At 36.7% G+C, this 25338-nt stretch overlaps 2 protein-coding genes across 13 annotated transcripts in view; one reads left to right on the top strand and one right to left on the bottom strand.

The window, feature by feature from the left end:
• Positions 1 to 18160, bottom strand: part of celf1 (cugbp, Elav-like family member 1) — a 35250-nt gene extending 17090 nt beyond the window's left edge. For 8 of the 12 annotated variants that reach the window (XM_073836036.1, XM_073836038.1, XM_073836041.1 and 5 more), the window contains exons 1-6: positions 18021 to 18160; positions 16245 to 16287; positions 9187 to 9309; positions 2778 to 2965; positions 2388 to 2470; positions 2071 to 2119 (exon numbers count right to left, since the gene is read on the bottom strand). In XM_073836036.1, the coding sequence (XP_073692137.1) occupies positions 2071 to 2119; positions 2388 to 2470; positions 2778 to 2965; positions 9187 to 9290 (424 nt within the window). In that variant the 5' untranslated portion in view covers positions 9291 to 9309; positions 16245 to 16287; positions 18021 to 18160. Of the gene's footprint in view, positions 1 to 2070; positions 2120 to 2387; positions 2471 to 2777; positions 2966 to 7900; positions 8247 to 9186; positions 9310 to 16244; positions 16288 to 18020 lie in introns of those variants that run through there. The other 4 variants (XM_073836048.1, XM_073836040.1, XM_073836046.1 and 1 more) reach the window with 4 other exon arrangements.
• A 1994-nt stretch (positions 18161 to 20154) lies between these two features.
• Positions 20155 to 24399, top strand: ptpmt1 (protein tyrosine phosphatase mitochondrial 1). Its single transcript, XM_073837465.1, has 4 exons — positions 20155 to 20553; positions 20725 to 20805; positions 20896 to 21087; positions 23762 to 24399. The coding sequence occupies exons 1-4, from the start codon at positions 20407 to 20409 to the stop codon at positions 23891 to 23893; spliced, it is 552 nt and encodes a 183-aa protein (XP_073693566.1). The 5' UTR covers positions 20155 to 20406; the 3' UTR covers positions 23894 to 24399.
• The last annotated feature ends 939 nt before the right edge of the window (positions 24400 to 25338 follow it).

The following is a 25338-nucleotide window of genomic DNA, read 5'->3' as shown; positions in this document are numbered from 1 at the left end:
TACGCATATGACTGTTAGTGGAAGCTAGAGATTACAGTTGATAAAGTTTTAAATATGGATGTTTTTCTTACACAAAGGACTTCAGAAGCGAATCGATGCATTTATTAACTCCCCTGGAGCCGTGTGCAGCACTTTTTATGATGGATGGATGCTCTTTATTTTGCTTAAAAATCTCAACGGCCATTCACTGCCATTATAAAGCTTGGAAGATCCAGGACATTTAATATACCACTAACTGTATTCGTCTGAAACAAAAAAAAAAAAAAAAAAAAAAGAGTCATATTACAGTTGAGGGTGAGTAAATCATGGGCAACTTTCATTTTTTGGGTGAATTATCCCTTCAATAAATAAAAAATAAAATTAAAAAGACCCAATAAATGAGTAGTTTACTTCCAGAACATCTCTTTGTCATCCAATATGTTCATGTCTTTCTTTCTTCAGTTGATAAGAAATTATATTTCTTGAGGAAAACTTCAGGATTCAGGATTTCTCGCCATATAATGGACTTCAATGGTGCCCCCAAGTTTGAACTTCCAAAATGCAGTTTAAATGCAGCTTCAAAGGGCTCTAAATGATCCCAGCCAAGGAAGATGGGTCTTATCTAGCAAAATGATTGGTCATTTGTGAAACAAGGTAAAACAGCGATGTAGGGCATTTTGAAGTTGAAGAAGAAAACAAGACAGGAGTTTTTCGACATATCCTAACTGTATTGACCCGAATTACACAGATTATGCACATGTGCAGTGCAGACACGAGACGAGAATTTGAGGTTATAAAAGTACATAAACTGTCAATTTGTTTCGAAAATGACCAATTGTTTTGCTAGATAAGACCAGGGATGGAAATGAACTTTTTTGTCCACCGGCCAGTGTGGCTGGTGGATTTCAAAATCTACCAGCCACTAAATGTTTTTACCAGCCACTTCATGTTTTTAACCGACAATGTATAGCTGCATGTGAAAATTAATACTACAAGATACTTGAGCAGTTTATTTAATCTCAAGTCTCAATAAAATACTGACATTTTCACCGAATTTTTCTATCATGATACACAGCTATCTTCACAACTACACAACTTATAGCCCACATACTATAACAGCCTAGATATTTTATGTAGCCTAATTTGCGCGCATTGGGGAGTCGCTCTCTAAACGCAGGGTATTAAAGTTGCTTTTGAATGCGCGTGCGCGTTTTACTTTTGGTTTCGTTTTTACTATAGCGCGAAACTCTCGGCAGCGTAGAGCGTGCATTCTAAAATACCAGAGATTACTTAACTAAACCATTTGGGTGGACACCAACGGGATTTTGAAAAGCATGTCCCCAGTGGAAATTACGCCCCTGTGTGAGTGGAACTCTGCCTCCGAGTTATCATCTGATGTGAATGAATGCCGCGTTGTACAGTATATTGAGAAAGACGCGCCATGAATTGCATCTGACAGAATGTGCGCTGTAGCACGAAATACAATATATTTCTTCAAAAGCAGATTGTAAAGATATTTTAACAGACCTCTTAACGCCTGTGATGTATCGCCACATTTTTTTTGAAGGTGTGCCTCCGCTAAAAGTGTCCGCCGTCGTCGTCTTCTTTTTCTTCTTCGTGTATTTTAACGGCAGTTCGCAACCAACGTTAAGGTGCATTACCGCCTCACGCCGTCCGGTTGAAGTATGTTATTTTTATTCACCCGCCACGGTGGCATGTGGGTGAAGCGAGTTTACCCGCCACAACACAAAATCACCCGCATTTGGCTGGTGGCGGGTGCTAATTTCCATCCCTGGATAAGACCCTTCTTCCTTGGCTGGGATCGTTTAGAGCCATTTGAAGCTGCACTTTGGAAGTTCAAACTTGGGGGCACCATTGTTGTTCACTATATGAAGATAATTCCCTAAATGTTTTCCTCAAGAAACAATTTCTTTACGACTGAGGAAAAAAAGACATGAACATCTTGGATGACAAAGGGGTGAGTAAATTATCTGTACATTTTTGTTCTGGAAGTGAACTAATCCTTTAAATTTTGAACATTAGTGTATATGAAGGAAGGACTTTTTATTTATTTAAATTTAAGTCACTTACCATTGTTTTTCTCACTGTCTGCAGGCTTCATCTGTATGGGATGATGCATCTGTGCAGGAAGAGAGAGAAAAAAAAAAAATTTCACATGCGACTTATTAACACTGACATTTCTCAGCCACTACGAAAAGTCAGATGTTTGAAATGCTTTAACAGTTCCTTTGGGTGTACTGAAAAAGCTTTTATAAAAGCATGTCAATATGTGTGTGTATTTGATGCATTTTTAAGAGCAATAAATAGAAGGCCAGCTCATCTGACGACACACATGAGGATTAATGCATTATTGATACAAAGAAATAAAAAGTAGATCCTTTTCTCACCCCTGGAAGAATCTTCATGTTGTGAAGGGCATTTTGTGCTTCTAATGCAGATTTACGGGTGTAATATGTGACAAAACAACAACCTGCAAATGCAATAAATGGTCTGTGAACCAAGTCCAAGATGACAACATTTCCACTGAGACCAATTTCAAAAACTCTGTTCCTAATCCTAGTGAGCAGCACTTTAAGGAATCGCTGGCACGTTCCTAACACAAGGAGCGTTCCCAAAAGTAGGCTACTTAATTAGGCTGCCATCTAAGACAACTTGTTTTTATGCAGCACTGCATATGTGTGCGCTACGTGCTCACTAGGTTGGAACAGACTGTATAAGCTTTGAGAGCGACTGACACAGAAAATGTCTCAATCTGGAGTGCACTGACTGTCAAGTACCTTTACTCTGTGGGGGGTTCTGACTCCTGTCCCGGAGAACATTGATTTCATAAACTGCACCATAGGGCTCAAACAGCTCACGCAGCTGATCCTCTGACCACGTCCGGGGGATCTGACCCACAAACATCTTTATAGCATCAATGTCGGGCTGGTCTGGGTGGTCCAGAGACCCATTCATCTTCTTGGTTCTACAAAAAATACATATATAAACACTGTTTAACGAGTCTTAAGGACATGATAACCCTAAATGTCTCCAGCCTCCCTGACAGATAAGACTTGAACACATTGCAAATGAAAGAATGCACACAACAAATCTCATATAATTCCCAAGAATGAAAACACTAAAGTTACAACAAGCTTCATTTACTAACAAAGCACCAGTGTTAGACAGACAAAGTATATCGCTCAGCCTGATTAATCAGATAATGTTTGTTTCCTGTTTCCACTTGGTCAGCTTTGCTAATAGATAATGCATTTTCTGTTCTCAGGTTTAGATGAGTAAATGTCATGCAGAATAAGTATTCGTCTCAACAACACCGTACATATTTTATTTGCCAAAACAAAATTACTTTCTGTAAATGCTTGTGTACTTTGAATAAATATTGTGAATGTTGAACAGCAGCTGTACAGACGTTAAGTATTAAATGGTTCTCTAATAAAGAAAAAAAATTGTTTCTGCTGCCTCATGTTATCATGTTTTGCAACAAAGGACTAAGCAATTTTCTGTGAATGTGAGAGACTTGATTCATTAGCCGCTATAGGTCAATAATTAAAAGAATAACAGTGCAGTAAACAGTAAACTATCTGCACTACAAACCAGTTACGTTTAATATTACAACAATACATTAAAATAATGCCAGTTTGCAATATTAAGCAGCATAACAAGTCATTTCGTACAGCTAAAAATAACTGGAAGCCTATAGCTCCGGAAGCCACACACACATTCAACTTACAAATGGCCATGTCCACTCTAACATTAAATATGAGGTGAATACTAGTGATTAGCAATGCAAGCTAGAAGAACACGGTGTGCTAAAGCATTTATTGCATTATAAATTCTTCAGCCAGTACGTGAAGTTCAAACATAAGAGCAAAATCCCTGCTCAAATATCTATGAATACTCATAAATGGCTGAAATAACTGAAAAAAAAAAAATGTTCTTGAACTAAGAATTTACAACTAGGGTTTCCAAACACAGTTCTAGAGGGCTGGTGTCCTGCAGAGTTTAGCTCCAAGCCTAATTAAACACACCTGAACCAGCAAAACAAGGTTATACTAGGCATACTAAAAGCTAAAGAAAAGTTAGAGCTAAACTCTGCAGGACACAAGCCCTCCAGGGCCGAGTTTGGAGGTTTACAACTAGATTTAAGCTTGTGATGAAACAAGAGGCAACAGATCTTTTCTTTCTGTATTGTGTCATACAACCAAGTATAACGGATTACTGAAAAGGAACAAATTGTTCACAATATTGAACAGAGAAAATACATGGGGTGAATTTCATTCCAACTTTAAAATCAATAAACCACAAAAACCAGACATTAAAAAGAGAAAAAGTAAAATCAGATCTAAAAAGAATAACTAAGGTCTGTGATGAGAACGAATTAAAAGAACATCTTCACACTGCTGCTTGACAAAGTGGAGCATGAGGGGAAGCAGTGAGTGACGTCACTGACAGGCCTGAAGCACTGCTTCATCACTCTCTTTAGCTGCTGCTGATCAGTGGAGTGACAGACCACTTTAAGATAAACACAGCATTGTGTTGCTGACAAAGAGCAGCATTAGCCAGCAGCTAAAAGCCAGATTAATGGCATTTATCGATCCAAGGACAGCACAGCTAATAAAACCTTCTACTCTGTCGATTTTCCAGCAACCAGAGCTTGTTCAGACAAGCAGATAACACAGATTCTCCAGAAGATCATCCAATCAGGGACCAAGGATCACTGGGTGTTCACTGAGGTGAAACCATTTTAGGACTGGAAATTTTTTTTCTAGTGGACTGACCAGTTAGTGACTGTAGCGAAGAAGTCACAGCACATCAGAACACGATGTTTCAACTAAAACAGAATTGACAAATCTGACAACTAGGAGGAGATAAGTGATAATCACAATGGTAGCCATCTCTTTCCCATTGCCGCAAATTAACATAAATACTATACAAATGATGCCTTCAATCTGAAGCCTGTTAGCAACACTGAACTCTTTTCTGCATTTCTTGCACAACAAACAACACAAACAGAACAGAGAAGACAATTTACCATGGCAGAGTCAGCAGTTTCTTGCCCCGTGCTTGGTTAAATTGTTCCCTTTGAGGTTGTAAAACCTCACACAAAACAATCCTCACAGCTTTAATAAGACAAAACACTTTATTAAAGAATCCTGAAACAGCAAAGAACAAACTCTTGCAGTTCATATGTAAACGTTTAAATAAAATCAGAAACAATCCAATTCATCCTAAAAACAGCCAGCCAGTCAAGATGGTCAAGCTAGAAGTGAAAACTAGGGTTTCACTTTCCATTTCAAACTGTTGAAACCATCCTACTCTCCACATTTTTAGGTAAGTAACTTTTCTTTTTATGCTATCCTAGGCAGCAGAACAATTATGAAATGTCCAAATTATTTCATACTTTATTCTGCAGTATTGTCTATTTATGCAAGTAGACTGGGCTGATGAATAAAATATAAAAAAGGAAAATACATAATATTGCTAATTAGGGATGCACCGATCCTTATCGGTCGATAACTTGCGCGTTTTGTCAGTAAAGCCGGTTCTGTAATCAGCGGTAAATGCCATCAGGTGCGTGATTTCACGTTGAGCCGTATATACTACACACAGCCGTTGTTTACAGACGAGCTGCGCACATTCACACTGATAATGAACATTGCTATGCGCAGCTCGTCGGTAAACAACGGCTGTGTGTAGTATATACGGCTCAACGTGAAATCACGCACCTGATGGCATTTACCGCTGATTACAGAACCGGCTTTACTGACAAAACGCGCAAGCTTTATCGACCGATTGGTATCGGTGCATCCCTATTGCTAATATTGAAAAACATGTTTACTACAGAATTATGTAGTAAAAATAGACCTCTCCACTTCCAGCTCCTGAATGAACCCTGAATCAAACTTACATTTAGGGCTGTCACTAACGATTATTTTGGTAATCAAGTAATCAGTCGATTATTCTGACGATTAATCGAGTACTAAGATAATTATAATTACATTTTTTGTAGTAATCAAAATAGACAACAATAGCCATTAAAATAACTTAAAATACATATATAATAGGGGTGCAACGGATCGTAGATGATCCGTACGGACCGGACTCCACGGTTCGGTACGCATGTGGTTCGCGGATTAACTGTTAAATTTAACCATCATAAAGTAAAAGTTTATAATTTGCACATGTTTTGTCTTGCCAATTTACCCATTAAAACTATTTAAACCGCTGCAGCAAAAGAGAACACGCGCGCTGTTTATGTAGCCTATGTATGTTTTGTTTTGTACCGCACACACCTAAAGCGAGCACGCGCACAGAGAGAGAGAGAGAGAGAGAGAGAGAGACGCGCGATTTAGACTGCGTGATTCACAGATTGATTCCTCTTTAAAACTTCTCTTAACATACATACAAAGTTATGTTTAAATACCCGTTTTGGTATTCTGGTAAACACAGTCGGTTATGTCTTCAGTGAACAGAAACAGCTGAGAAAGAGATGCGTGCCAGTATTAGGAACGTGCATTAGGCCTTAAAGAGACAGCATCCTATAAATACCTGCAGTGAGAAGCACTAGATATTTTACAGTTAAATATTACATTTCTGCACCTGAATACTAGTGTTATTGATTTTTTTAGTAACTTTGTTGTATTCATCTACACTTGTTTTGTTACTGACTTTATTAGTTCAGCTAGTAGTTTTTGCTGTGGATTAGAAGTATAAAGTTAGCATTCAGTAATTATTAAAAAACAAACTTTTTTTTGTTTTGTTTATTTTTTGCTGATCCGAAAAATGAGCCGATCTGTGACTCAAAATCCGTGATGTGATCCGAACCGTGAGTTTTGTGATCCGTTGCACCACTAATATATAATAGCATATTAATTGGTTCAAATAAAGCATCAAAAGCAAGTAATCATATGGTTTTATTGAACAAAACTGTTAAAATACATAAATGTATTATAAACAATAGAACTAATGTGCATTATAACAAATGACTGCAGAGGTAGCCAACGGCCTGACAATTGTTTTTACACTTTACTGCCCGATCTAGTGCTTAAGATTGACTCAACATTTAATTCCAATGTACACTTAATTTATATTTTTACCATTTCTTCATAATAGAAAAGCTACAGCCACTGTAATTTTCTGAATATGTGGACATCAAAATGTATAAACTCAGAGTGAGGGTTTAAACTTTTTTTTTGTTGGCATATTGAGAAAGATACTAATGTATTCTCCGGTGTTTGCATAGATTTATAATTGATTTGCCTTACAAATCTGATGAGCGTTATAATAAACCCAAACTCACAACAACATGCAGAGATGGAGTTTGAGACGCTCCACACATGAAAATGATAACAGTTTGTTTAGCAGCATTTGTGAACGGAGCCACTCTAAGTTGCACGTAACGGTAACCTACACTCATTTAAGTAATTAAAGCGAATATATTAAACCTGCATCGCATATTTAACTGAATCGTAGCATTTGTGAATTCTTAATAGCATTATGCTTTACTATAATTTTTAAATGGGTTTATTACGTGGAACGCGCTAATTCCGGTATTTTGCCGATTTTAACACAAAATGAAATTCTTTTGGATTATTTTTTATTCTTCTCTTTTTTTTTTTTTTTTTAAATCAAATACTCAAAATCGTTGCAGCCCTACTTACATTCACACAAAATAGTGCCTGACATTTACAATCACTGTACTCTCAGCTCTACACAAATCAGTTAATCACTCATAAGATTTTACAAACCACACAGATTAATTAAAAATTAAACACATTAAACATAAAAATAAAGAACATTCCACCCTTATACAATGACCAACAATCGAATGAGAATTTAAGGTGTTAGCGTGTAATCCAAATCAAGTTATAGCAAGCTAAAAAGTCAAGTCTGTACTCACACTGAGCTGGAACTCAAACTGCAATGGTCCACCATCATCTCTGGCAGAAAATCCAGCTTAAAGGAAGCCATTTTCTTCAGCACTTCACTAGTCAGTTAAGTCTCAAAAATGAACGCTGACAGAATCCACCAAAACAGACTTTCTCACACTTAAACGGCCACAGCGACTATCTGTCAAGTACGTCTCTCAAGGTTCACTCATAAGTTACATGGGAACAGCTGGGTAAGATAGGGAAGCGTACACCTCATGGAGGCTGATCAGACCCCACAAAACTCAAATCGACAAAGAGAGACAACGATGAGGCTCGGCACTATGCTGGATGACAAACACATATGCTGGATGACAAACACAGGCCGTAGGCTCTGGTCACTAGGGCTGGGACTGAGGATTAGGATGGGCCGAACAGGCCACTAAAAGCTGCACCCCTGCTCCCACAAAGGAAAGTGCTGATGGTGGGGGACTTTTTTGTGAGTTTTTCTCTTAGCAAAGCAGAACTGAGTGCAGTGTCAGATAAATAAAGTGTCAGATTGATGCTGATAAGCGTGAGTGAGCGGCAGGAATGAATGGGGACGGGCAGCTCTCTGGTAATCCCTGAGCTGAAGCGCCCCCAGGACACAATCGGGCTCCAGCAGTGGGCCACGGACTGTACACTATTCCAGCATGGAGGGGCGGCGGTAGGGAGGGAGGAAAAGGCTGCTCGGGGTCATGCGACATGGGTCATGTTATAAGCTCGCAGTCAAAGGCGACAAACAAAACAAGCCGCAGGCAGGCTGAGGTCCACTATTTGGCTTTGTTTAGCGCAAAAACACAAATAGACCTGTATAACAATGTAACATTCTAACACATTCAGTTATTGCCAAAAAAAAAAAAAAAAAAATTCTATAGTTTATAATATGCCGAATTTGCATTTCAATTCAGAATCTAATACATTTCAAATATATATTTAGTAACAAAAGAACACCCTTACAAAAGATTTCTAGCAATTAATTAGAATGCAATCATTTAATTTTAACCTCAACATCTGTCAAACATTCAAACACACCATGACATCATCGCTAGCTATGCAGTGACATCTGGTGGGCTGCACACTGCAGACATGGTGGTTACTATTTAGAAAAATGAGCAATGACAAAGAGAGAGCTATTGAGTTATTTTCTCTTCTCATCCTAGCTTCAAAATGAAGCTGCTTGATTGAAAGACTTGTTTCCCACTGAGGGAAAACCTGTGGATGGAGGGTATCCTCGTACCCCTGGGGTAAAAAAGACATGAAGTGAGTGTGCTCTTACCCGCCAAGGGCAGGTACTTCCACAGCAGGAAGGGAAAGCTCGCATTGAGGTTGCCCGTGCTGCGCTGTGGTCAGGTAGAGGGCTTCGGCGTCGATGCTATCCATCCAGTGCCTTTGTCAAACGCTACAGAAACACACCAAACATTACAGGACACACACGTCAGACACACAAACACACAGGTAAAACACACACTGGAAGGGAAAAAAGAAAGAACAAGAGAGACGTCTTCTGACAGAATAGACAGCATGCAAACCGCATGTAACAAAACTGCATGCACACAGAGAACACATATGTGGGAGAATAAGACGGCACTTCCTGGATGATCCGAACATAATCTTCTGAAATAAGGCTGCTCTCACTTTCAGAGGAAAACAGTTTGTAGAGGCTCGAACGCATAGGTTTCTCATATTGCATAGTAAAACTAAGCGGTCTATGTATTCAAACTCAGACCACACCAGCTAGCTTGGTAAATATTGTTTTATGTATGTTCTTAAGCCTAAAGTATAATTTCTATTTACTTAAAGATCCTGTGTACTGAAATGTGGGTGTATCACAGTTGCAACACGGTGTAAAATACTCTTACTCTGCTGACAAAATATAAAGTCTCATATACCCTCTGTAGCAAAAGAGCTTCACGTATCAGATCTGTGGTCAAAGCAACTATAATTGATACAGCAGTAACATAATACTGGTGTTTAGAGTACTCACATTCTGCAAAACCTATCAAAATACAAATATGCAGAGAGGAGCATGTGGGACTAAAATATGATCTTGGTTACAAAAGGGACAAAAACAACCTGAGGGACTATTTGGGGCTACATTTTAGGTGCTTAAAATAGATTTCTAAATGTAACCAAAGATATAATTTACAATAAACACATCATAAACTAAAATAGACCCTAATATAATAGAGAAAAAAAGGATGAGCAGGACCGAAGATATAAATCAGCCAACCTTAAATGCAGCGTAGAGATTGGGATTATTAAATATTCTTTCTAATGTGTTCATTCACATGAACCATCTGAACAAAACAATTCACTAGAACAAACCTTTTTGGTGACTTTCCAACACATTTAAGTAAGATTTTTAATGTTTTTTTTTTTTTTTAAAGAAATCTCTTCTGCTCACTTTGCTCACATTTATTTGATCCAAAATACAGCCAAGGCAATAATATTGTAAAATATTTTTACTATTTAAAATAACTGCTTTCTATTTAAATATATATATTTTAAAATTCATTTTCTTCCTGTGATCAAAGTTATATTTTCAGCATCATTACTCCAGTTTTCAGTGTCACATGATCCTTCAGAAATCATTCTAATATGCTGATTTGCTGTTCAAGAAACATTATTATTATCATCATCATCATCATCAATATTTAAAACAGTTGAGTACATTTTTTCAGGATTCTTGATGAATAGGAAAATCCACAGATCAGCATTTATCTAAAAATAAAAAGCTTTAAAGTATAATTTTATTTTTTGGGAAAGAAAATACTTTTATTTAGCAAGGATGCTTTAAACTGATCAGAAGTGATGACAAAGACATTTATAATGTTACAAAAGACTTCTATTTTAAATAACAGCTGTTCTTCTGAACTTGCTATTCATCATAGAAACCTGAAAAAAAAAGAATCTACTCCGCTGTGTTCAACATAATAATAATAATAATGTTTTTGAGTAGCAAGAATCAGAATATTAGAATGAAATCTAAAAGATCATGTGACTGAGTAATGATGCTAACAAATTCAGCTTTGAAATCACAGGAATAAAATACATTTTAAATACATAAATGTGACCCAGACCACAAAACCAGCCTTAAGTAGCATGGGTATATTTGTAGCAATAGCTAAACATACATTGTATGGTTAAAAAAAGAATTGATTTTTCTTTTTAATTCTAAAAATCATTAGGATATTAAGTCCATGTTCCATGAAGATATTTTGTAAATTTCCTACCGTAAATATCAAAACTTGATTTTTGATTAGTAATATGCATGGCTAAGAACTTCATTTGGAAAACTTTAAGGGCAATTTTCTCAATATTTAGATTTTTTGGCACCCTCAGATTGCAGATTTTCAAATAGTTGTATTTCAGCTAAATATTGTCCTAACCATACATCAATGGAAAGCTTATTTATTCAGCTTTCAGATGATGTAGAAATAGTAAAATATTTCAAAATGTGACTGTTTTTGCTGTACTTTGGATCAAATAAGTGCAAGCTTGGTGAGCAGATGATACATTTAAAAAAAAAAAAACACATCCTACTGTTCAAAAACGTCTGACTGGTAGTGTACATTGCAACAGAAAATGTAGCATTGGAAACACAACAGCAAATGTTTGAGGGCAAAAAAATAAAAAAAATGCAAAAAAGTTCCACTACTGCTACACTACTAATAAGGCTCCCGAACTACAAACTAGTAGCACCTCAACTTGTGGTTAGCCCCTCTCCATCACTGTGCACATCAATGATTTATCATCCTCTTGAGGAACTCTTGCCATGCAGCTGTGATGTGGCTTCTGACTTTGGAAGCATAGCGAGAATGCTCCAAGAAGACCATAGGCCATGCCATGTTTTAATGACTGCTGAGTGACTGTGTGGCTTATTCATGGACTGTCTATGTAAGGCAGTGTTATAGGCCTTTGGGGTGGACGGTGGGGGGGTAGAGCATATGGTCAGCACAGTTCATCTAACAACAAACTCACTCTCGAACACTGGCACAGACAGCACTGTAGACAAATGGAGTTATACTGAAGCATCTGGAACTACCTAGCAGCTGAGAATACAACACACACACACACACAGCTGACTGATCAGAGGGGGGGTTAGGGGTGTTACAGATGGACATCTACAAACCACCCATCAGTCATTCATTATGACACACCTCAATCCCGTTTCCTATGTACGACTACAAAAACAACAACAACTTACAACTACATCCTAATCAGAGCAGTACTCTGTGCCAGCAGTTCAGAATGCCAAGGGTCATAAACCAGTGACCTACACACGCAGCTCACTCACTGTCCAAAACAGACGGTTACTTAATGGCAGAAATTAAAAAAGCTATGGTACAATTGGAACTAGAATATCCAAAGTGTAATGTGTCTAAATAATTCTAATGGAGTTGTTAATCAACTAAGTCCCGGTTCACTTCACTGCCTTGAGTGCATATTTGATTTCTGTGAAGTGCAGGGCATTAGATGCCACAGCAGCATTTCAAAATACAGACAGCATCTTTGCCAAGATCCAAAGCAGCTCAGAGAAATCAATCAGGTATGAAAATCAGTTCTTAGTGCATTAACCCTCCATTAATTCTGTCCTGAAAACCACACGCACATACCGGAAGTTTCACAAGCTCAATTTTTACCGTTATGTAAAGGAGAAAGCCAAGTATTCACATCAAAGCCAAAAGCTTCACATTAAAGTGGACCAGGGTTGGAAATTAACGAGGGCTTGTGGCAAAATGCGACCAAAATGAACATAAGTGTCCCATAAATTCAAGACAAAGGAGCAAAAAAAAATGTCCCCACACAATTAAACAACGTCTTACGGCTGTCACATTTAAAATGAAATGGGAAAAACAAATAAAAGTGTAAATTCACAGAATTACATTACACAGCGCATCAGATTGCTTTTACACACTGTTATGTCGTGTAGCATTGAGCCTTACAACCAATCAAACGTGTTCCTGTTGAGCTTAGAAATGCATTGGCCAATCAGAGGCACATCATTATTACAATATAAAGAGCAATAATCTACAATAAAGATTTCTGTCATAATATTGCAGTCCTGTGAGCTCCTGTTTTTTTTTTTACATAGAGAATTTAGACACGTTTTAAACAGTCTATTGTTATTGACAACAGTTTGAAATATTGATTAAAGTAATTGGGTAAATTGAGGTATTTGACATTAAAGACAACATAGTATGGTTTTTACAATGAGGTGATTATAACAATTGCCTTTACTAATGTAAAAATTGCCCCTGGAAATCAATTCCAGTAGGCAAATATTGTCCTTTAATGGCAAAAATGAATTTTTTGACCTTGAAGTGGTCATATCATAAATGTACCATTTTATTTTGTCTCTTTTTTGTTCTATTTGCATGTTAGTATTTGTACATTGTTTTTAGCTCATTGCCAATAACATCTAGAGCCAAGGAGGAACAGACTGTTCTGTATAGACTTGTTCAGGTTTAGAAATGTGACAAGCAGCCACAGTCTATAGGGTCTCTATACTGATGCATTCTTTTGCTACACATTCAGAAATATTAACTTTCCCTACACCAGTGAAGTATTATGTGTAGCATAACTAGGCAAACTGAGATGTAGCATTAGGCCCACACTGCATATGAATGTACACAGTCAAAGACTGGATAGTTTAACCAAATATTAAAATGATGTCAAATGCTGTCAATGTGGTAAAGCTTGGCCAACTCAATATTTCAGCAAAAATTTGACATACTGTTCTAGTCAATGATTTTACTCCTTCGAAACTATTTAGCCCAAAACCAAAAACAATTTCTTGGTTGCTGAAATGTCAGTGCATCAGTAGTGTTTGCCATATTAGATGTGCTCTGTGTGCATTGATCAATATGTGAATAAAGGCCTAAATTAAATCCCTTCATCATAAGTGTCTCTCTTCAGAAGACTTGTATTAAACCACTCGATTTATATGGATTACTTGATCAATTCATATGAATTACGCTATCTTTATGAATTTAAAGCATCAAGGTTTTGATTGTGTGGACTTTCAATGGATGGGCAAAAGTGATGAGAGAATATCGGAAATCTCTTAATTTGTCTTTCAATAATGAACAAAAGGGTTGGAACAACATGACGTAGGTAATGATTGCAACTCTCATTTTTGGATAAACCATTCCTTTAATGTGTGCATCCTAAGGACATCTCTAAAGTAAGTGAGATCTTTGAGCTAAGGGAATGGAGTTAGCTGTATTTCAAAAGATTGAGAATTATTAGATTTCTCAGGATAAAGACTCAACCATATGGCAGGAGAAAGTGCTTTGTGGCCATTTCCTGTTTTCTTTCTGAACTGTTTGTCAGTTTTGGACTGTTACAGTGAGAGTCATCCTGCCTCCTGCAGAATCACCCATTTTACTGCCAAACTGAAAAAAAAAGCTCACAGCCAAATCAACCTCTGACCACTAGCAACCCTTCCTCACAATAAACTCCTGCTCAAAGTCAAACAGAAAGCCTAGCTCTATCAGAGGACACCGAAATTTGCATCATAATAACAGCACAGACAAAATTAACTATGATACAGACCAAACAATACCCACTAAAGCATCACAAACAGTGCATCAATGCATACTACAAAATATAGTTCCTTCAGTAAATGCTTCACAAAAGAAAAAACGTGACCCTGTACCACAAAACCAGTCAGAAGGGTCAATTTTTTTAAATTGAGATTTATACATTATCTGAAAGCTGAATTAGCTTTCCATTAATGTATGGTTTGCTAGGATAGGACAATATTTGACCAAGATACAGCCATTTGAAAATCTGGAATCTGAGGGTGCAAAAAAATCTAAATATGAGAAAATTGCTTTTAAAGTTGTCCAAATGAAGTTCTTAGCCATGCACATTACTAATCAAATTAAGTTATCCTACTGTAAATGTTTCATTTACAAAATATCTTTATGGAACATGATATTTACTTTATCCCAATGATGTTTGGGATAAAAGAAAACTTGATCATTTTGACCCATACAATGTATTTTGGATATTGCTACAAATATCTTAAGTGGGGTTTTGTGTTCCAGGGTCACAAATGAAAATAAAACAATAGCGTCATATATTGGAGATGTATAATGTATAGGAATAATTATTTAGGGATTTAATGGTATTCATTAGCCACATTAGCAGGAGCACAAACGGGAATGCTCCCGACAGGTGCTGCTGACCTCCATGTGGTAACTCCCTCCTGGAGAGCGTTGTCACGATTTAACAGCTGCCATGGTGCAGCAACTGTCAGACATGAACTTACTACGGCAAAATCTGACAGAAGTCAAAGCCAAAAAGCTTTTTGCCTTAAAGCATTAGTATGTTAAGTACAAAACGAAACTGAAGACTTTCAGTAGCTCAGTACGAGTATTTTGGTCTCCTTATTGAGTCTCTTAAAGGTGAAGCTGTAGATGATTGATGGCTCCTTTAAAGAGCCTGCACTCTGACACACATCCCTTCCCCCTGTAACGGAGACATAAACCCCCTTGACGTCACACTAAGCACTCGCAAACTCACGCCTACAATTGCACTCTAGTTCCTCCAGTCGAACACTCTTCTGAAAACCCTCAGTATTTATGTAAATACAGATAAATATGAGCACAGAGACTGTTGGAATTGCCAGCCCGCAGTTGCAGATAATAGAGGTGTTGCCATGCAGGACAAAAATCCAACTGCAAAGAACGGCCCACCGTAGCAGCATCAACACACAAGTGTGTGTGTGCACTAAGAAGTAACCAAGGAAACAGTTTGTCTTCAATTCTGAACACTAAACACTAAGGAACAGAGAGTTCATTTCATGCAATTTTGCTTCATGCAGCCCTCTAATAGCACAACACAAATTGACAGAAATGAAGGTGCAAAATCCTAAACGACATAGGACCTCCACATGTGTGACTAATACTTTATTAGGAGCTGACATAAACTGACACTAATTATTCAAACACTAGCAGCACTGTAGTATAAGAGCTTACAGAAATGACACTGGTGGCTCTCATTAAAAGTTCAATAAGAACTACAAGCCCTGGATGTCCAAATAGTCTGAGGAACACAGGGCACAACTGCTCATTTCTATAACAGAAACCAAAGCTCAACAAACCAAAGAGAAGTTATTCTCATCAGGCAACTCATCTGTGACCTCAAACTAATTTGTTGGCTTTGTGTGCGATGTCTTATGATTCTAGTCAAATCGTGTTCTGAGCGCCAGTCATTTGAAATACGGATACCTACCTTTCCCACATTCACCCATGACATTGTGATGTCTTGCTTAACAAATGGTCCATTGTAAGACATCTTAACACAAAAGTGAGAAGTACTTACCCTCTCTGTGGCCTTGGTTTTCTGAAATGTTGCTCCCGTCAATCTGTAGAAAGAACAGCCGCATGGTTAGAGTGACATTTTATCAATGAACATCTGTGGTGATTCCCAGTATTTGTGGACTTGCTGTCCTTTACCTCCGTTACCGTGCTGAGAAAGACACAGGGGCTAATTTGCTGTCTTCGTGTATTATTTATACTGGTTCTATTAAGACTTGGGTTTTTTCCTTTACAATCAAGCCACGGAGACAGACAGATCTTACACTGCCAGTGTCAGATGAGGCCTGAACAGCTCAGTTACAACTGACTTTATATAATAAAGCCTAATGTAATGCAAAAGCACAATACCGGCATATATTGCTCCTCTATGTACATTAAGATAATATAAATCTTCAGTGCAATATTTTCACTTTCACTTCTCACAATGCTGGCTGTGCTTCTTTTGGAAGCCTGCATATTGAGGATAAAATATCCCATTAACTTCACCTAACAATGTCAGCTAAGTTGTTAAAAAAAAAAAAAACATTACAAGCAATTACATCAAGCAAAACAGACCTTCTCGCTCCTCATGCCAATGGTCCTATTCAATAGCATGTTGTCTTTTCCCTGAAAAGCTTTTACCTTTTAGACAATTCTTTATTTCTTTACCAAACTACAACTGAAGGTCGCAACACTGCTAACATGATAAAGCATTCCCAACAGAACACAATCCACATTAGATTACCATTGCATTAGTCACTAAAACGTGACTTTATGGATTCCACAAGTCATTTCCAGAGAGCTTTATGCATTACACCTATTCAAAGGTTTTGGCTTGGAAGTGAGAGCACAATCGTCCATTATGAAGCTCTTATCAAATGATAGTGATAGTTCACGTGACAGTGGTGAACAGCAGCTTTCTGTTCAACAGGCCTTTGAGCTCACAGCAGCAGGCCAGACACTAACATTTCTCACTAAGCTACATACTTTACCTATTTTTATTGACAGAATTAATTGAAACAAGCTGCTATATGAGCACTTAGAAGGTAAGTTACAAAAACACTGACAATGAATGTGATAACCTCAGCAGTTACGTATGGCGTATTTAGATTCATTAGCACGTTAGCGTTGTAACAAGAAAGTAAAAGTCTATCAGGAAGATACATTTCTATTCGCAGCCAGTGGTCGGAGAGTCGCCAGACTAACTTTTGCAGGGATCGATACTTCCTTTAGATCGATATGAGATAAAGCCACAAAGTTCTTTACGCATTTTACTTGCATAAGGAGCTTTTTAGAAACGGGCGAACATAACAGGCCCTCCGTGCTAAAAACGTACCACTGCTACTATACTAACACACTTGCTGCGTTCATAGACGTGTTCATTTAGTTGGGGAGTGACCATGCGTTTTCCAACAGGACCTCTAACGTTAGTTTAATTTCCAGAGCGATCGCAATGAAAATACATGCGATGTAAAGACCACATGTGCAACACAGGGAGCGACCTGTTCGGGTCCTGCTCATCACCTGCATCTTTATAATTGCTTTGCATGGTTACACTTCTCAATGATGCTAAACTTAGCAGAACAGCTCGAACACCGCGCGGAAATTACACAAGTTTAGATAAGTCTCGACGCAACCGTGCATGCATGACTGATCAAACAGTATCTATTTGCGACATGAGCCCCGTGGGCGCACGGTGGTCTATCTGCTCTTACATAATGACGCATGTTAGCAGTGCTAGCGACCGTAAACAACCACCAGTTAGCTCCCGCAGCTACAACCATGAACAATTAACACTTACCCTCGATGCCCCCTTTTGCAAACGGAGGAAACTGAGTAGGTATGGTGTGCTGACACGGGGGAATGATTGTGTAGTGGGATTTGTGAGTTAGTAGTTTTCTATGATTACGTCTTCCCACGACAACCTACTTTCTGAGTGGAAGAGGGACTGTGCAAAATGGCTGTCTTTCCTGCATACACCATCGCATTTATTAAAAGGGGAGTGGGGTGGAGCCTCGGTCAAAATGTAGTGGACAAATATGCACTTTTGGTGTCGAAGCCTTGCTAGACGCGACTATAATCTTGATACCTGTTTGTCTTTTCTATGTAAATGTTCACATAAGTACTTAAAACAACATTTAAAAGCAATTAGTTAGACTACGTCCCCCCTTCTCAAAGACGCAGATGTGCGTTTCTCTCACGTGGTCGCTCAAGTCAATAAAAGCCCAAGAGGTCTGCGTGTGTGATATGGAGATAAACATCAAATGTGTGTAACTGCCAGACTGGTTAATGTGAAGTGTGCTTTTAATGTCTGTGCAGTTGTGTTGGTATTTTTATGGGTTTAATAGTAAAATGTATTATGTAATGCATTCACAATGCCAGACAATAGGAAGGAAACACAAACACACTGTAAAAAGCACATTTTAACCACGTTTACATGCACAAAACTGTACAGTTGATGTCCATATGCTGGCTTCATCCTTAAAAAAGAGGTTTGCATTCTACTGGAATATTACTGTGCATCTCTGCTGAAAAAAAAAATAGACGCCATCACAAAATTTGTAATGGTTTTACAGGTTATAATGGGACAGGGGTAACTGATTACATGTAATCTGGATTATGTTATCAGATTAAAAAAATTAAGTACTTGTAATTAGATGAAATTGCATTTAATTGCATTAAACTTGTAATCAGGTTACAGTTAATTTTGTATGGATTACATGATTACATATTATTTACATATTTATTCATAATTTATTGATTCCCCCTAATTCATATTTTTCATCTTTTAAATTGTCCTTTCTAAAATAGCCTACTGCTTATATACATTCAGAAAGTCTCAAAGTTTTGTGGACACACAAAGACTAGTCATTAGTCAGATGGCAACACAGCATTTGACCACTGGATTTACAAAAATAATTTTTAGGTTTAAAAAGAAAAGTGTTTCAACATTGCATCAACTACTGATGAACACATTAATTTTTTATTTAAATTCTCACTCTGTAGGTTATTTAACAGTGTATTTCAATGTCTTTGGAAGGCTTTTGTCTTTTAAACACATTAAACTGCACAAATTCACAAAGTTTTTTGTCATCTGATCCTCTTTCACCAAACATATGTACTTGAAGTACCCCTGAGATTTTAAAATAAATATTTTAATAATTAAGTATCACATTTGCATGTTCATTGGTTCTCTGACACTGTTATGGCCACATGACATGCAGGTAAACAAATAAAATATTTTTTGGTAAGTTTTTTCTTATTGATTTCAAAATTATTCATTTTATTTAAAAAATGATTTAATTAATATTTCCCTTTTTTTTTTTATTAAACTCAAAAACTCCCTCCAGTTTGTTCACAAACACTAGTTTAGGAAACATTGACGTAATATAATGTTTAATCCACTTCATCCTGTTAATAACAATGGAATAATTTTCTTACTCTTTATATTCAAGTGTCAATATGGCACAATATTATCCTATTTCAATCAAATATCTAAAAGTAATCTAAAAGTAGTCTGATTATATTACCTAAAACGTGTAATGCAATAGATTACATTCCTAACTACATTTTTTTGTCATGTAATTTGGAATCAGTAACAGATTGCAATTTGCAAATAATCTACCCAGCTCTGGTGGCTTGTTAAAATCACTAAATTCCTATTTGAATATATGCCAAAACACAGAAAACTATTTAAATGGTTTTAATGGTTCAAAGTCGATGGTTTGTAATGTTTGTAATAGTATTTGTAGTGAAAACCATTAGAATTTCTGTGATGTTTTTTTTTTTCAGCAGGGATGTGTAACATCCTGCCAGTGTTAAATATTAAAATTAAATGGATGCATTGATGTTCATTCATAAACATTAACACAGGTGCACGATAAACTGCTAAATGACATTAGACTCTTACAACTTTAGGGCCTGAGTTTAATTTTAAGTCTTCTAATACAAAATGTGTTTCTTCTATATCAGTGGGATCCAACCCATGGTTAAAGGCGTTGAACCTGAACCTGGCGTTGAAATGAACCTCCAAAACAGAAGATGGCAATGTTGAGGATCTGTAATAGGCGTCGAAGAAAAAAACTCGTCTCTTTTATGTATAGTGGATATGTAGGAGTAGTGAGAATGAAAGTCTTGTGACACGTTTGAAGTTGTAACTTACGTGTTGTTCGTTTACATGAGGAACGATGTCGAGTTATCTGGCAAGGATTTTATTTTATCCCACACTCGCTTACAATGTTGTCATGGAAAGGATCACTTCCAGGCAGTGGTATAATCGCGTGGATCCTACTGTCATTCTTGGTGCTCTTCCATTCAGGTCAATGACAGATGAGGTAAGATTAGCCATTTACAGTATTTATGATAATTAGCTGATATTTGCTGATTAACTGAGGAATTATCTGAGAATTATAATTATCTTATCATATTAATAAAACACCACATTATCAAATTCCAGTCCTGTTTCAGGACTCACCTAATGCCCGTTTTATCTCGTTTGGCTTTAGTTGGTCCAACAAGAGAAAGTCAGAGGAGTTATTACTATGAATGAAGAATATGAGACAAAATATTTCTGCAATTCAACTGAGGTGAGTATCTCTGAGTCACTCATTCCTAACCATAATCACATATGTCAATGTACAACTAAGAATGTTTTTTTCCTGTTGGTAACATAACAGGAATGGCAAGCTGTTGGTGTTGAACAGATCAGACTCAGCACAGTGGACCTGACAGGTGTTCCCAGCCTAGAGCACATTCACAAGGGTGTGGACTTTGCCTTAAAACATCGAGAGCAGGGCACCAGTGTCTATATTCACTGCAAGGCTGGCCGCTCACGCAGTGCAACTATTGCAGCTGCATACCTCATTAGGGTGGGTATGAGTCTGCATACATCAATAACAATAACAATACCAGCAGCAATATATACCAACACTCTATGTCATAGGTCATCACTGTGAACCGTATCTGTCATTGTGTGGTTGCATGTTTTTTGGTACTTTTTTCATGTCGCATTTATAATCTTTAGTTTCTTAATATTGTTGGTGGGAATTTTTAGAGAGGGAAAACTGATATATAGGTCATTTCAAGATATGCTAATCACTTCTCTACACAAAAGCCACAAATGCAGAATTCAAAGGGACATTTATACCTATGCTTCACTTCTCCTTTCTAAGAACCTTACACAATTCCAGTGAGAGACATACTGTATATTCTATATATGAATTTGAGGAGTCCTTGCCTAAAGGAATTTGATAATTAAATAATTAAAAGTCAAGTAGTATCAATGGATATTACTGCCAGTTGTTTAATATGTGACCCTGGAATCTGGACCACAAAATCAGTCATAAGGGTCAATTTTGAAATGTATATAATCTGAAAGATGAATTTGAAAATCTGGAATCTGAGGGTGCAAAAAACATAAAAATATTGAGAAAATCGGCTTTAAAGCTGTCCAAATGAAATTCTTCGCAATGCATATTACTAATCAAAAATGAAGTTTTTATATATTTACGGTAGGAAATGTACAAAATATCTTCATGGAACATGATCTTTACTTAATATCCTAATGATTTTTGGCATAAAAGAAAAATGTATAATTTTGACCCATACAATGTATTAGGGATGGGAAGATTCCCCGATTCACTCGGTGCATCGGTTTAAAACGTTAACGATGCGATGCATCGGTTTAAAAAGTGCGCATCGGATACAAATTGGCATTTGTATCGCGATGCATCGTTTCTAACATATCTGCATCGGTAAATCCCGATTTATTTCTTTATAATTATTAGTAGACATACAATACTTTTATTATTTAGAAAGTGGAAAATATTGTTAGATTGTTTTCTCCCCTCTGAACTGTTTCGCAAGCACGTCTCCCTTCACTGCTGCGTGAATGACGTAGCTTATCACAACACTACAGAGACCGCGGCGTGTCCAGAAAGTCACATAGAGCAGGGATTCTCAACCGGTGGCCCGCGAGATGGCTTAAAATTAACTTAAATTTTATCCTAAAATGGTCAAAGCACGGCCTCTTTCGTGTTCTGTGATTGATTGCTTTGGACTCGGTGCAGCAAGCCTCATCGCATACAGACTGAACGGCGGCTCAAAACTTTCAACCGCGGCACGCAAACATCATCAGAGACCTGCAAGGGACTGCTTTTTTTGTCCCGCTCCTGCAGAAATGTATGTTATTTTGTCCCACTCCCACCAGCAAAAGCCCACATAAAAGTAACCTATACCCCCGCGGAAAAACGGGTCTCTACTTCATCTCTTGACTGCATGAAACAAACCCTCGCACTAATGTAAAAGTAAAGACGATCAGAGTAATAGTAACAATGACACTCTTGCATATCGGAGTCTAGGCACGCATAAGTCCGCTGTTGATTCATGAACTAGTCATGCTTTCGGGGCTCTGATCCATAGTATTTTTGTGTGAAATTTCAAAATATTTGCATAGTTGTCAAAATGAATGTCTTGTGAGTGTTTTTATAATGGATGCTCACCCATAGAGGTGGATCTTGTAAGGGTCAGTGGTGTTTATGCACATGAGCACCAGCATCAACAGATATAGTATGTATTTGCTGTATTTTTCATTTGTATGTTCATTTTATGATGGATACAAACAGTAGATATTCGGTCAGTCCAGTTCAAATGGACAGGTTTAGTGAGTGGTATTTTGGCATCTCCCTGTTGTTCTGTTTGGCAGGTTCACTCACTTTAGAAAAAGTACTCTGTAGTTGTTTAGAATGTCTGAATTAAAGAATTCAGGAGCTTTAAATCTGTCTTATATATATATATATATATATATATATAAATACATAAATAATATATATATAAATACATATATATATATAATATATATATATATATATATATATATATATATATATATAACATACATACACATAATCAAAAAGTCTTGGTTTTACTTGGTTAATAAATAATCAAACTCATTCACTGGCACTGCATCCTCTTTCACATAATTACATAAACTTGATCTAATTAGCTAGTGCTGAATTATCGCATCGTATCGTGATATGGGTGTGAATTCGTATCGTATTGCATCGCAATATGTCACAAATGTATCGTTAATATATCGGATCGGATACTTTGTATCGAGATGCGTATCGGATCGGCATTATACCTTAGATGCCCAACCCTACAATGTATTATTGGCTGTTGCTACAAATATACCCATGCTACTTAAGGCTGGTTTTGTGGTCACATATTTCTATTGTAAATGGTAATAATAAATGTTTATCTACTTACATCTTACCTCACACTCTTCCAGCATTAAAACTGTAATGAGTGCTGTAAGATCACTGAGGCAAATTAAACAAAAAAAATTTAATTTTAAAACTTTTTGTCATCCTAAAAACAAAAAGATCTGTGCCTAAAGGAGTGCAGCAAAGCAGCACAAGAATATCAAATTTTGAGGGGAAGGAGGGCAGTTTGTCCCTGTCTAATTATTGAAGGGGAATATTCTCATTCTCATTGTATGAGGTGGTTACTGCCCTGTGTTAAACATTTATTTTCCTTTTACAGCTGCACTGTTGGAGTCCAGAGGAAGCCTATAAGATGCTGGCCTCAGTCCGGCCTCATGTGCTGATCCGCTCGGCCCAGTTGGAAATTCTGCAGGAGTACTACAAGCAAGTGTGCGCTTCAGAGTCCATCTAAAAGATACACAGTGTACAAATGCTGACAATGATGCTACATCTGATATCCTGATATAATTTATAAGTTGTTTGTGCTTGTTTGAGTGCATATTTTTTATATATTCTTTAAAAAATTGGTGTACTGTACATAAAAGCAGACTTCAAGCTATAACAACGTCCATCTGGATCAACAATTACGTTGTAAATAAAAAAATATTGTTGTCATTATTACCTCAGATGTTTTAGACAATTTACAAATATTTATTTTTTAATTTAGTGATGTAATTTTTTTTTATTTGGAGCTTCTAGCTGGCTTCTTTGTATTAGGAGTTTTTTAAAAAGCCTGCATCTGGTAATTGGTCTTCTGTTTCTTTGTGCATGTTATCTATACGGTCATACTATTTTATAATTGTATAGTAGGTTTGAAGAAAATCCTGTCTTGGCAACTTATTTTTTTATTATTATATATGATAATGTAACAGAGAGAGACTATTCGCAATACATTTTAATAAATACAATGATAAGCAATGGTATGTGATAGTCTTTTTTTTTTAGTGAGAACAGTGTTTTTAACCCTAGAAGGTGTAATGTAAAATATTTGAATACATGCATTACAAGTGCCTCTAAATTATCAACATGATCAAACACCTATTTTATACATTCTAATCTACTACATGCTTTCTGCCCTCGGAGTAATAGATTGATAGTTCATATGTTTTTGATAAGTAAAATGCTTTTTATTCAAAATCTTGTTGATTTACATTACAATCATAATTTTGTATTACTTGCATAAATAACAGCTGCACCAAATTGTGTACTTTTGCTCAGATTGGGCTTTTGGAAAAAAAAAAGTGAGTTCTGAATTCTCACAATTCTCAACCAGTCTTAAGTAGCACAGGTACATTTATAGCAATAGCCAAAAATACAATGTATTCAAAATTATTGATTAGTAAAAATCATTATAATATTAAGTAAAGATCATGTTCCATGAAGATATTTTGTAAATTTCCTACTATAAATATATCAAAACTTAATTTTTGATTAGTAATATGCATTGCTAAGAACTTCATTTGGTCAACTTTAAAGATAATTTTGTCAATATTAAGATTTTTTTGCACCCTCAGATTCCAGGTTTTCAAATAGTTTTATCTCGGCCAAATATTGTCCTATCGTATCCTATCCTGTCCAAACCATACATCAATGGAAAGCTTATTTATTTCGATTTCTGATGATGTATATAAATCTCAATTTCAAAAAAATTGACCTTTATGACTGATTTTGTGGTCCAGGGTCAACATATCTTACCTCTTCACTCTTATAGAGCCTGATGTATCAAACATGAATCAAAGCATAAACAATTTTTAAAATATTATTTTATACTTAAGGTCAAATTAACTATTAAAAAATCGATTTATGACTATGATTTTATAAGTCAGGCTATACAGAGGTAATGGGCTAGATTGTGTC

Source organism: Garra rufa, chromosome 3, assembly GCF_049309525.1.
Source record: "Garra rufa chromosome 3, GarRuf1.0, whole genome shotgun sequence".
Classification (NCBI taxonomy): Eukaryota; Metazoa; Chordata; class Actinopteri; order Cypriniformes; family Cyprinidae; genus Garra; species Garra rufa.
This window is presented reverse-complemented; position numbering and strand designations above follow the sequence as displayed.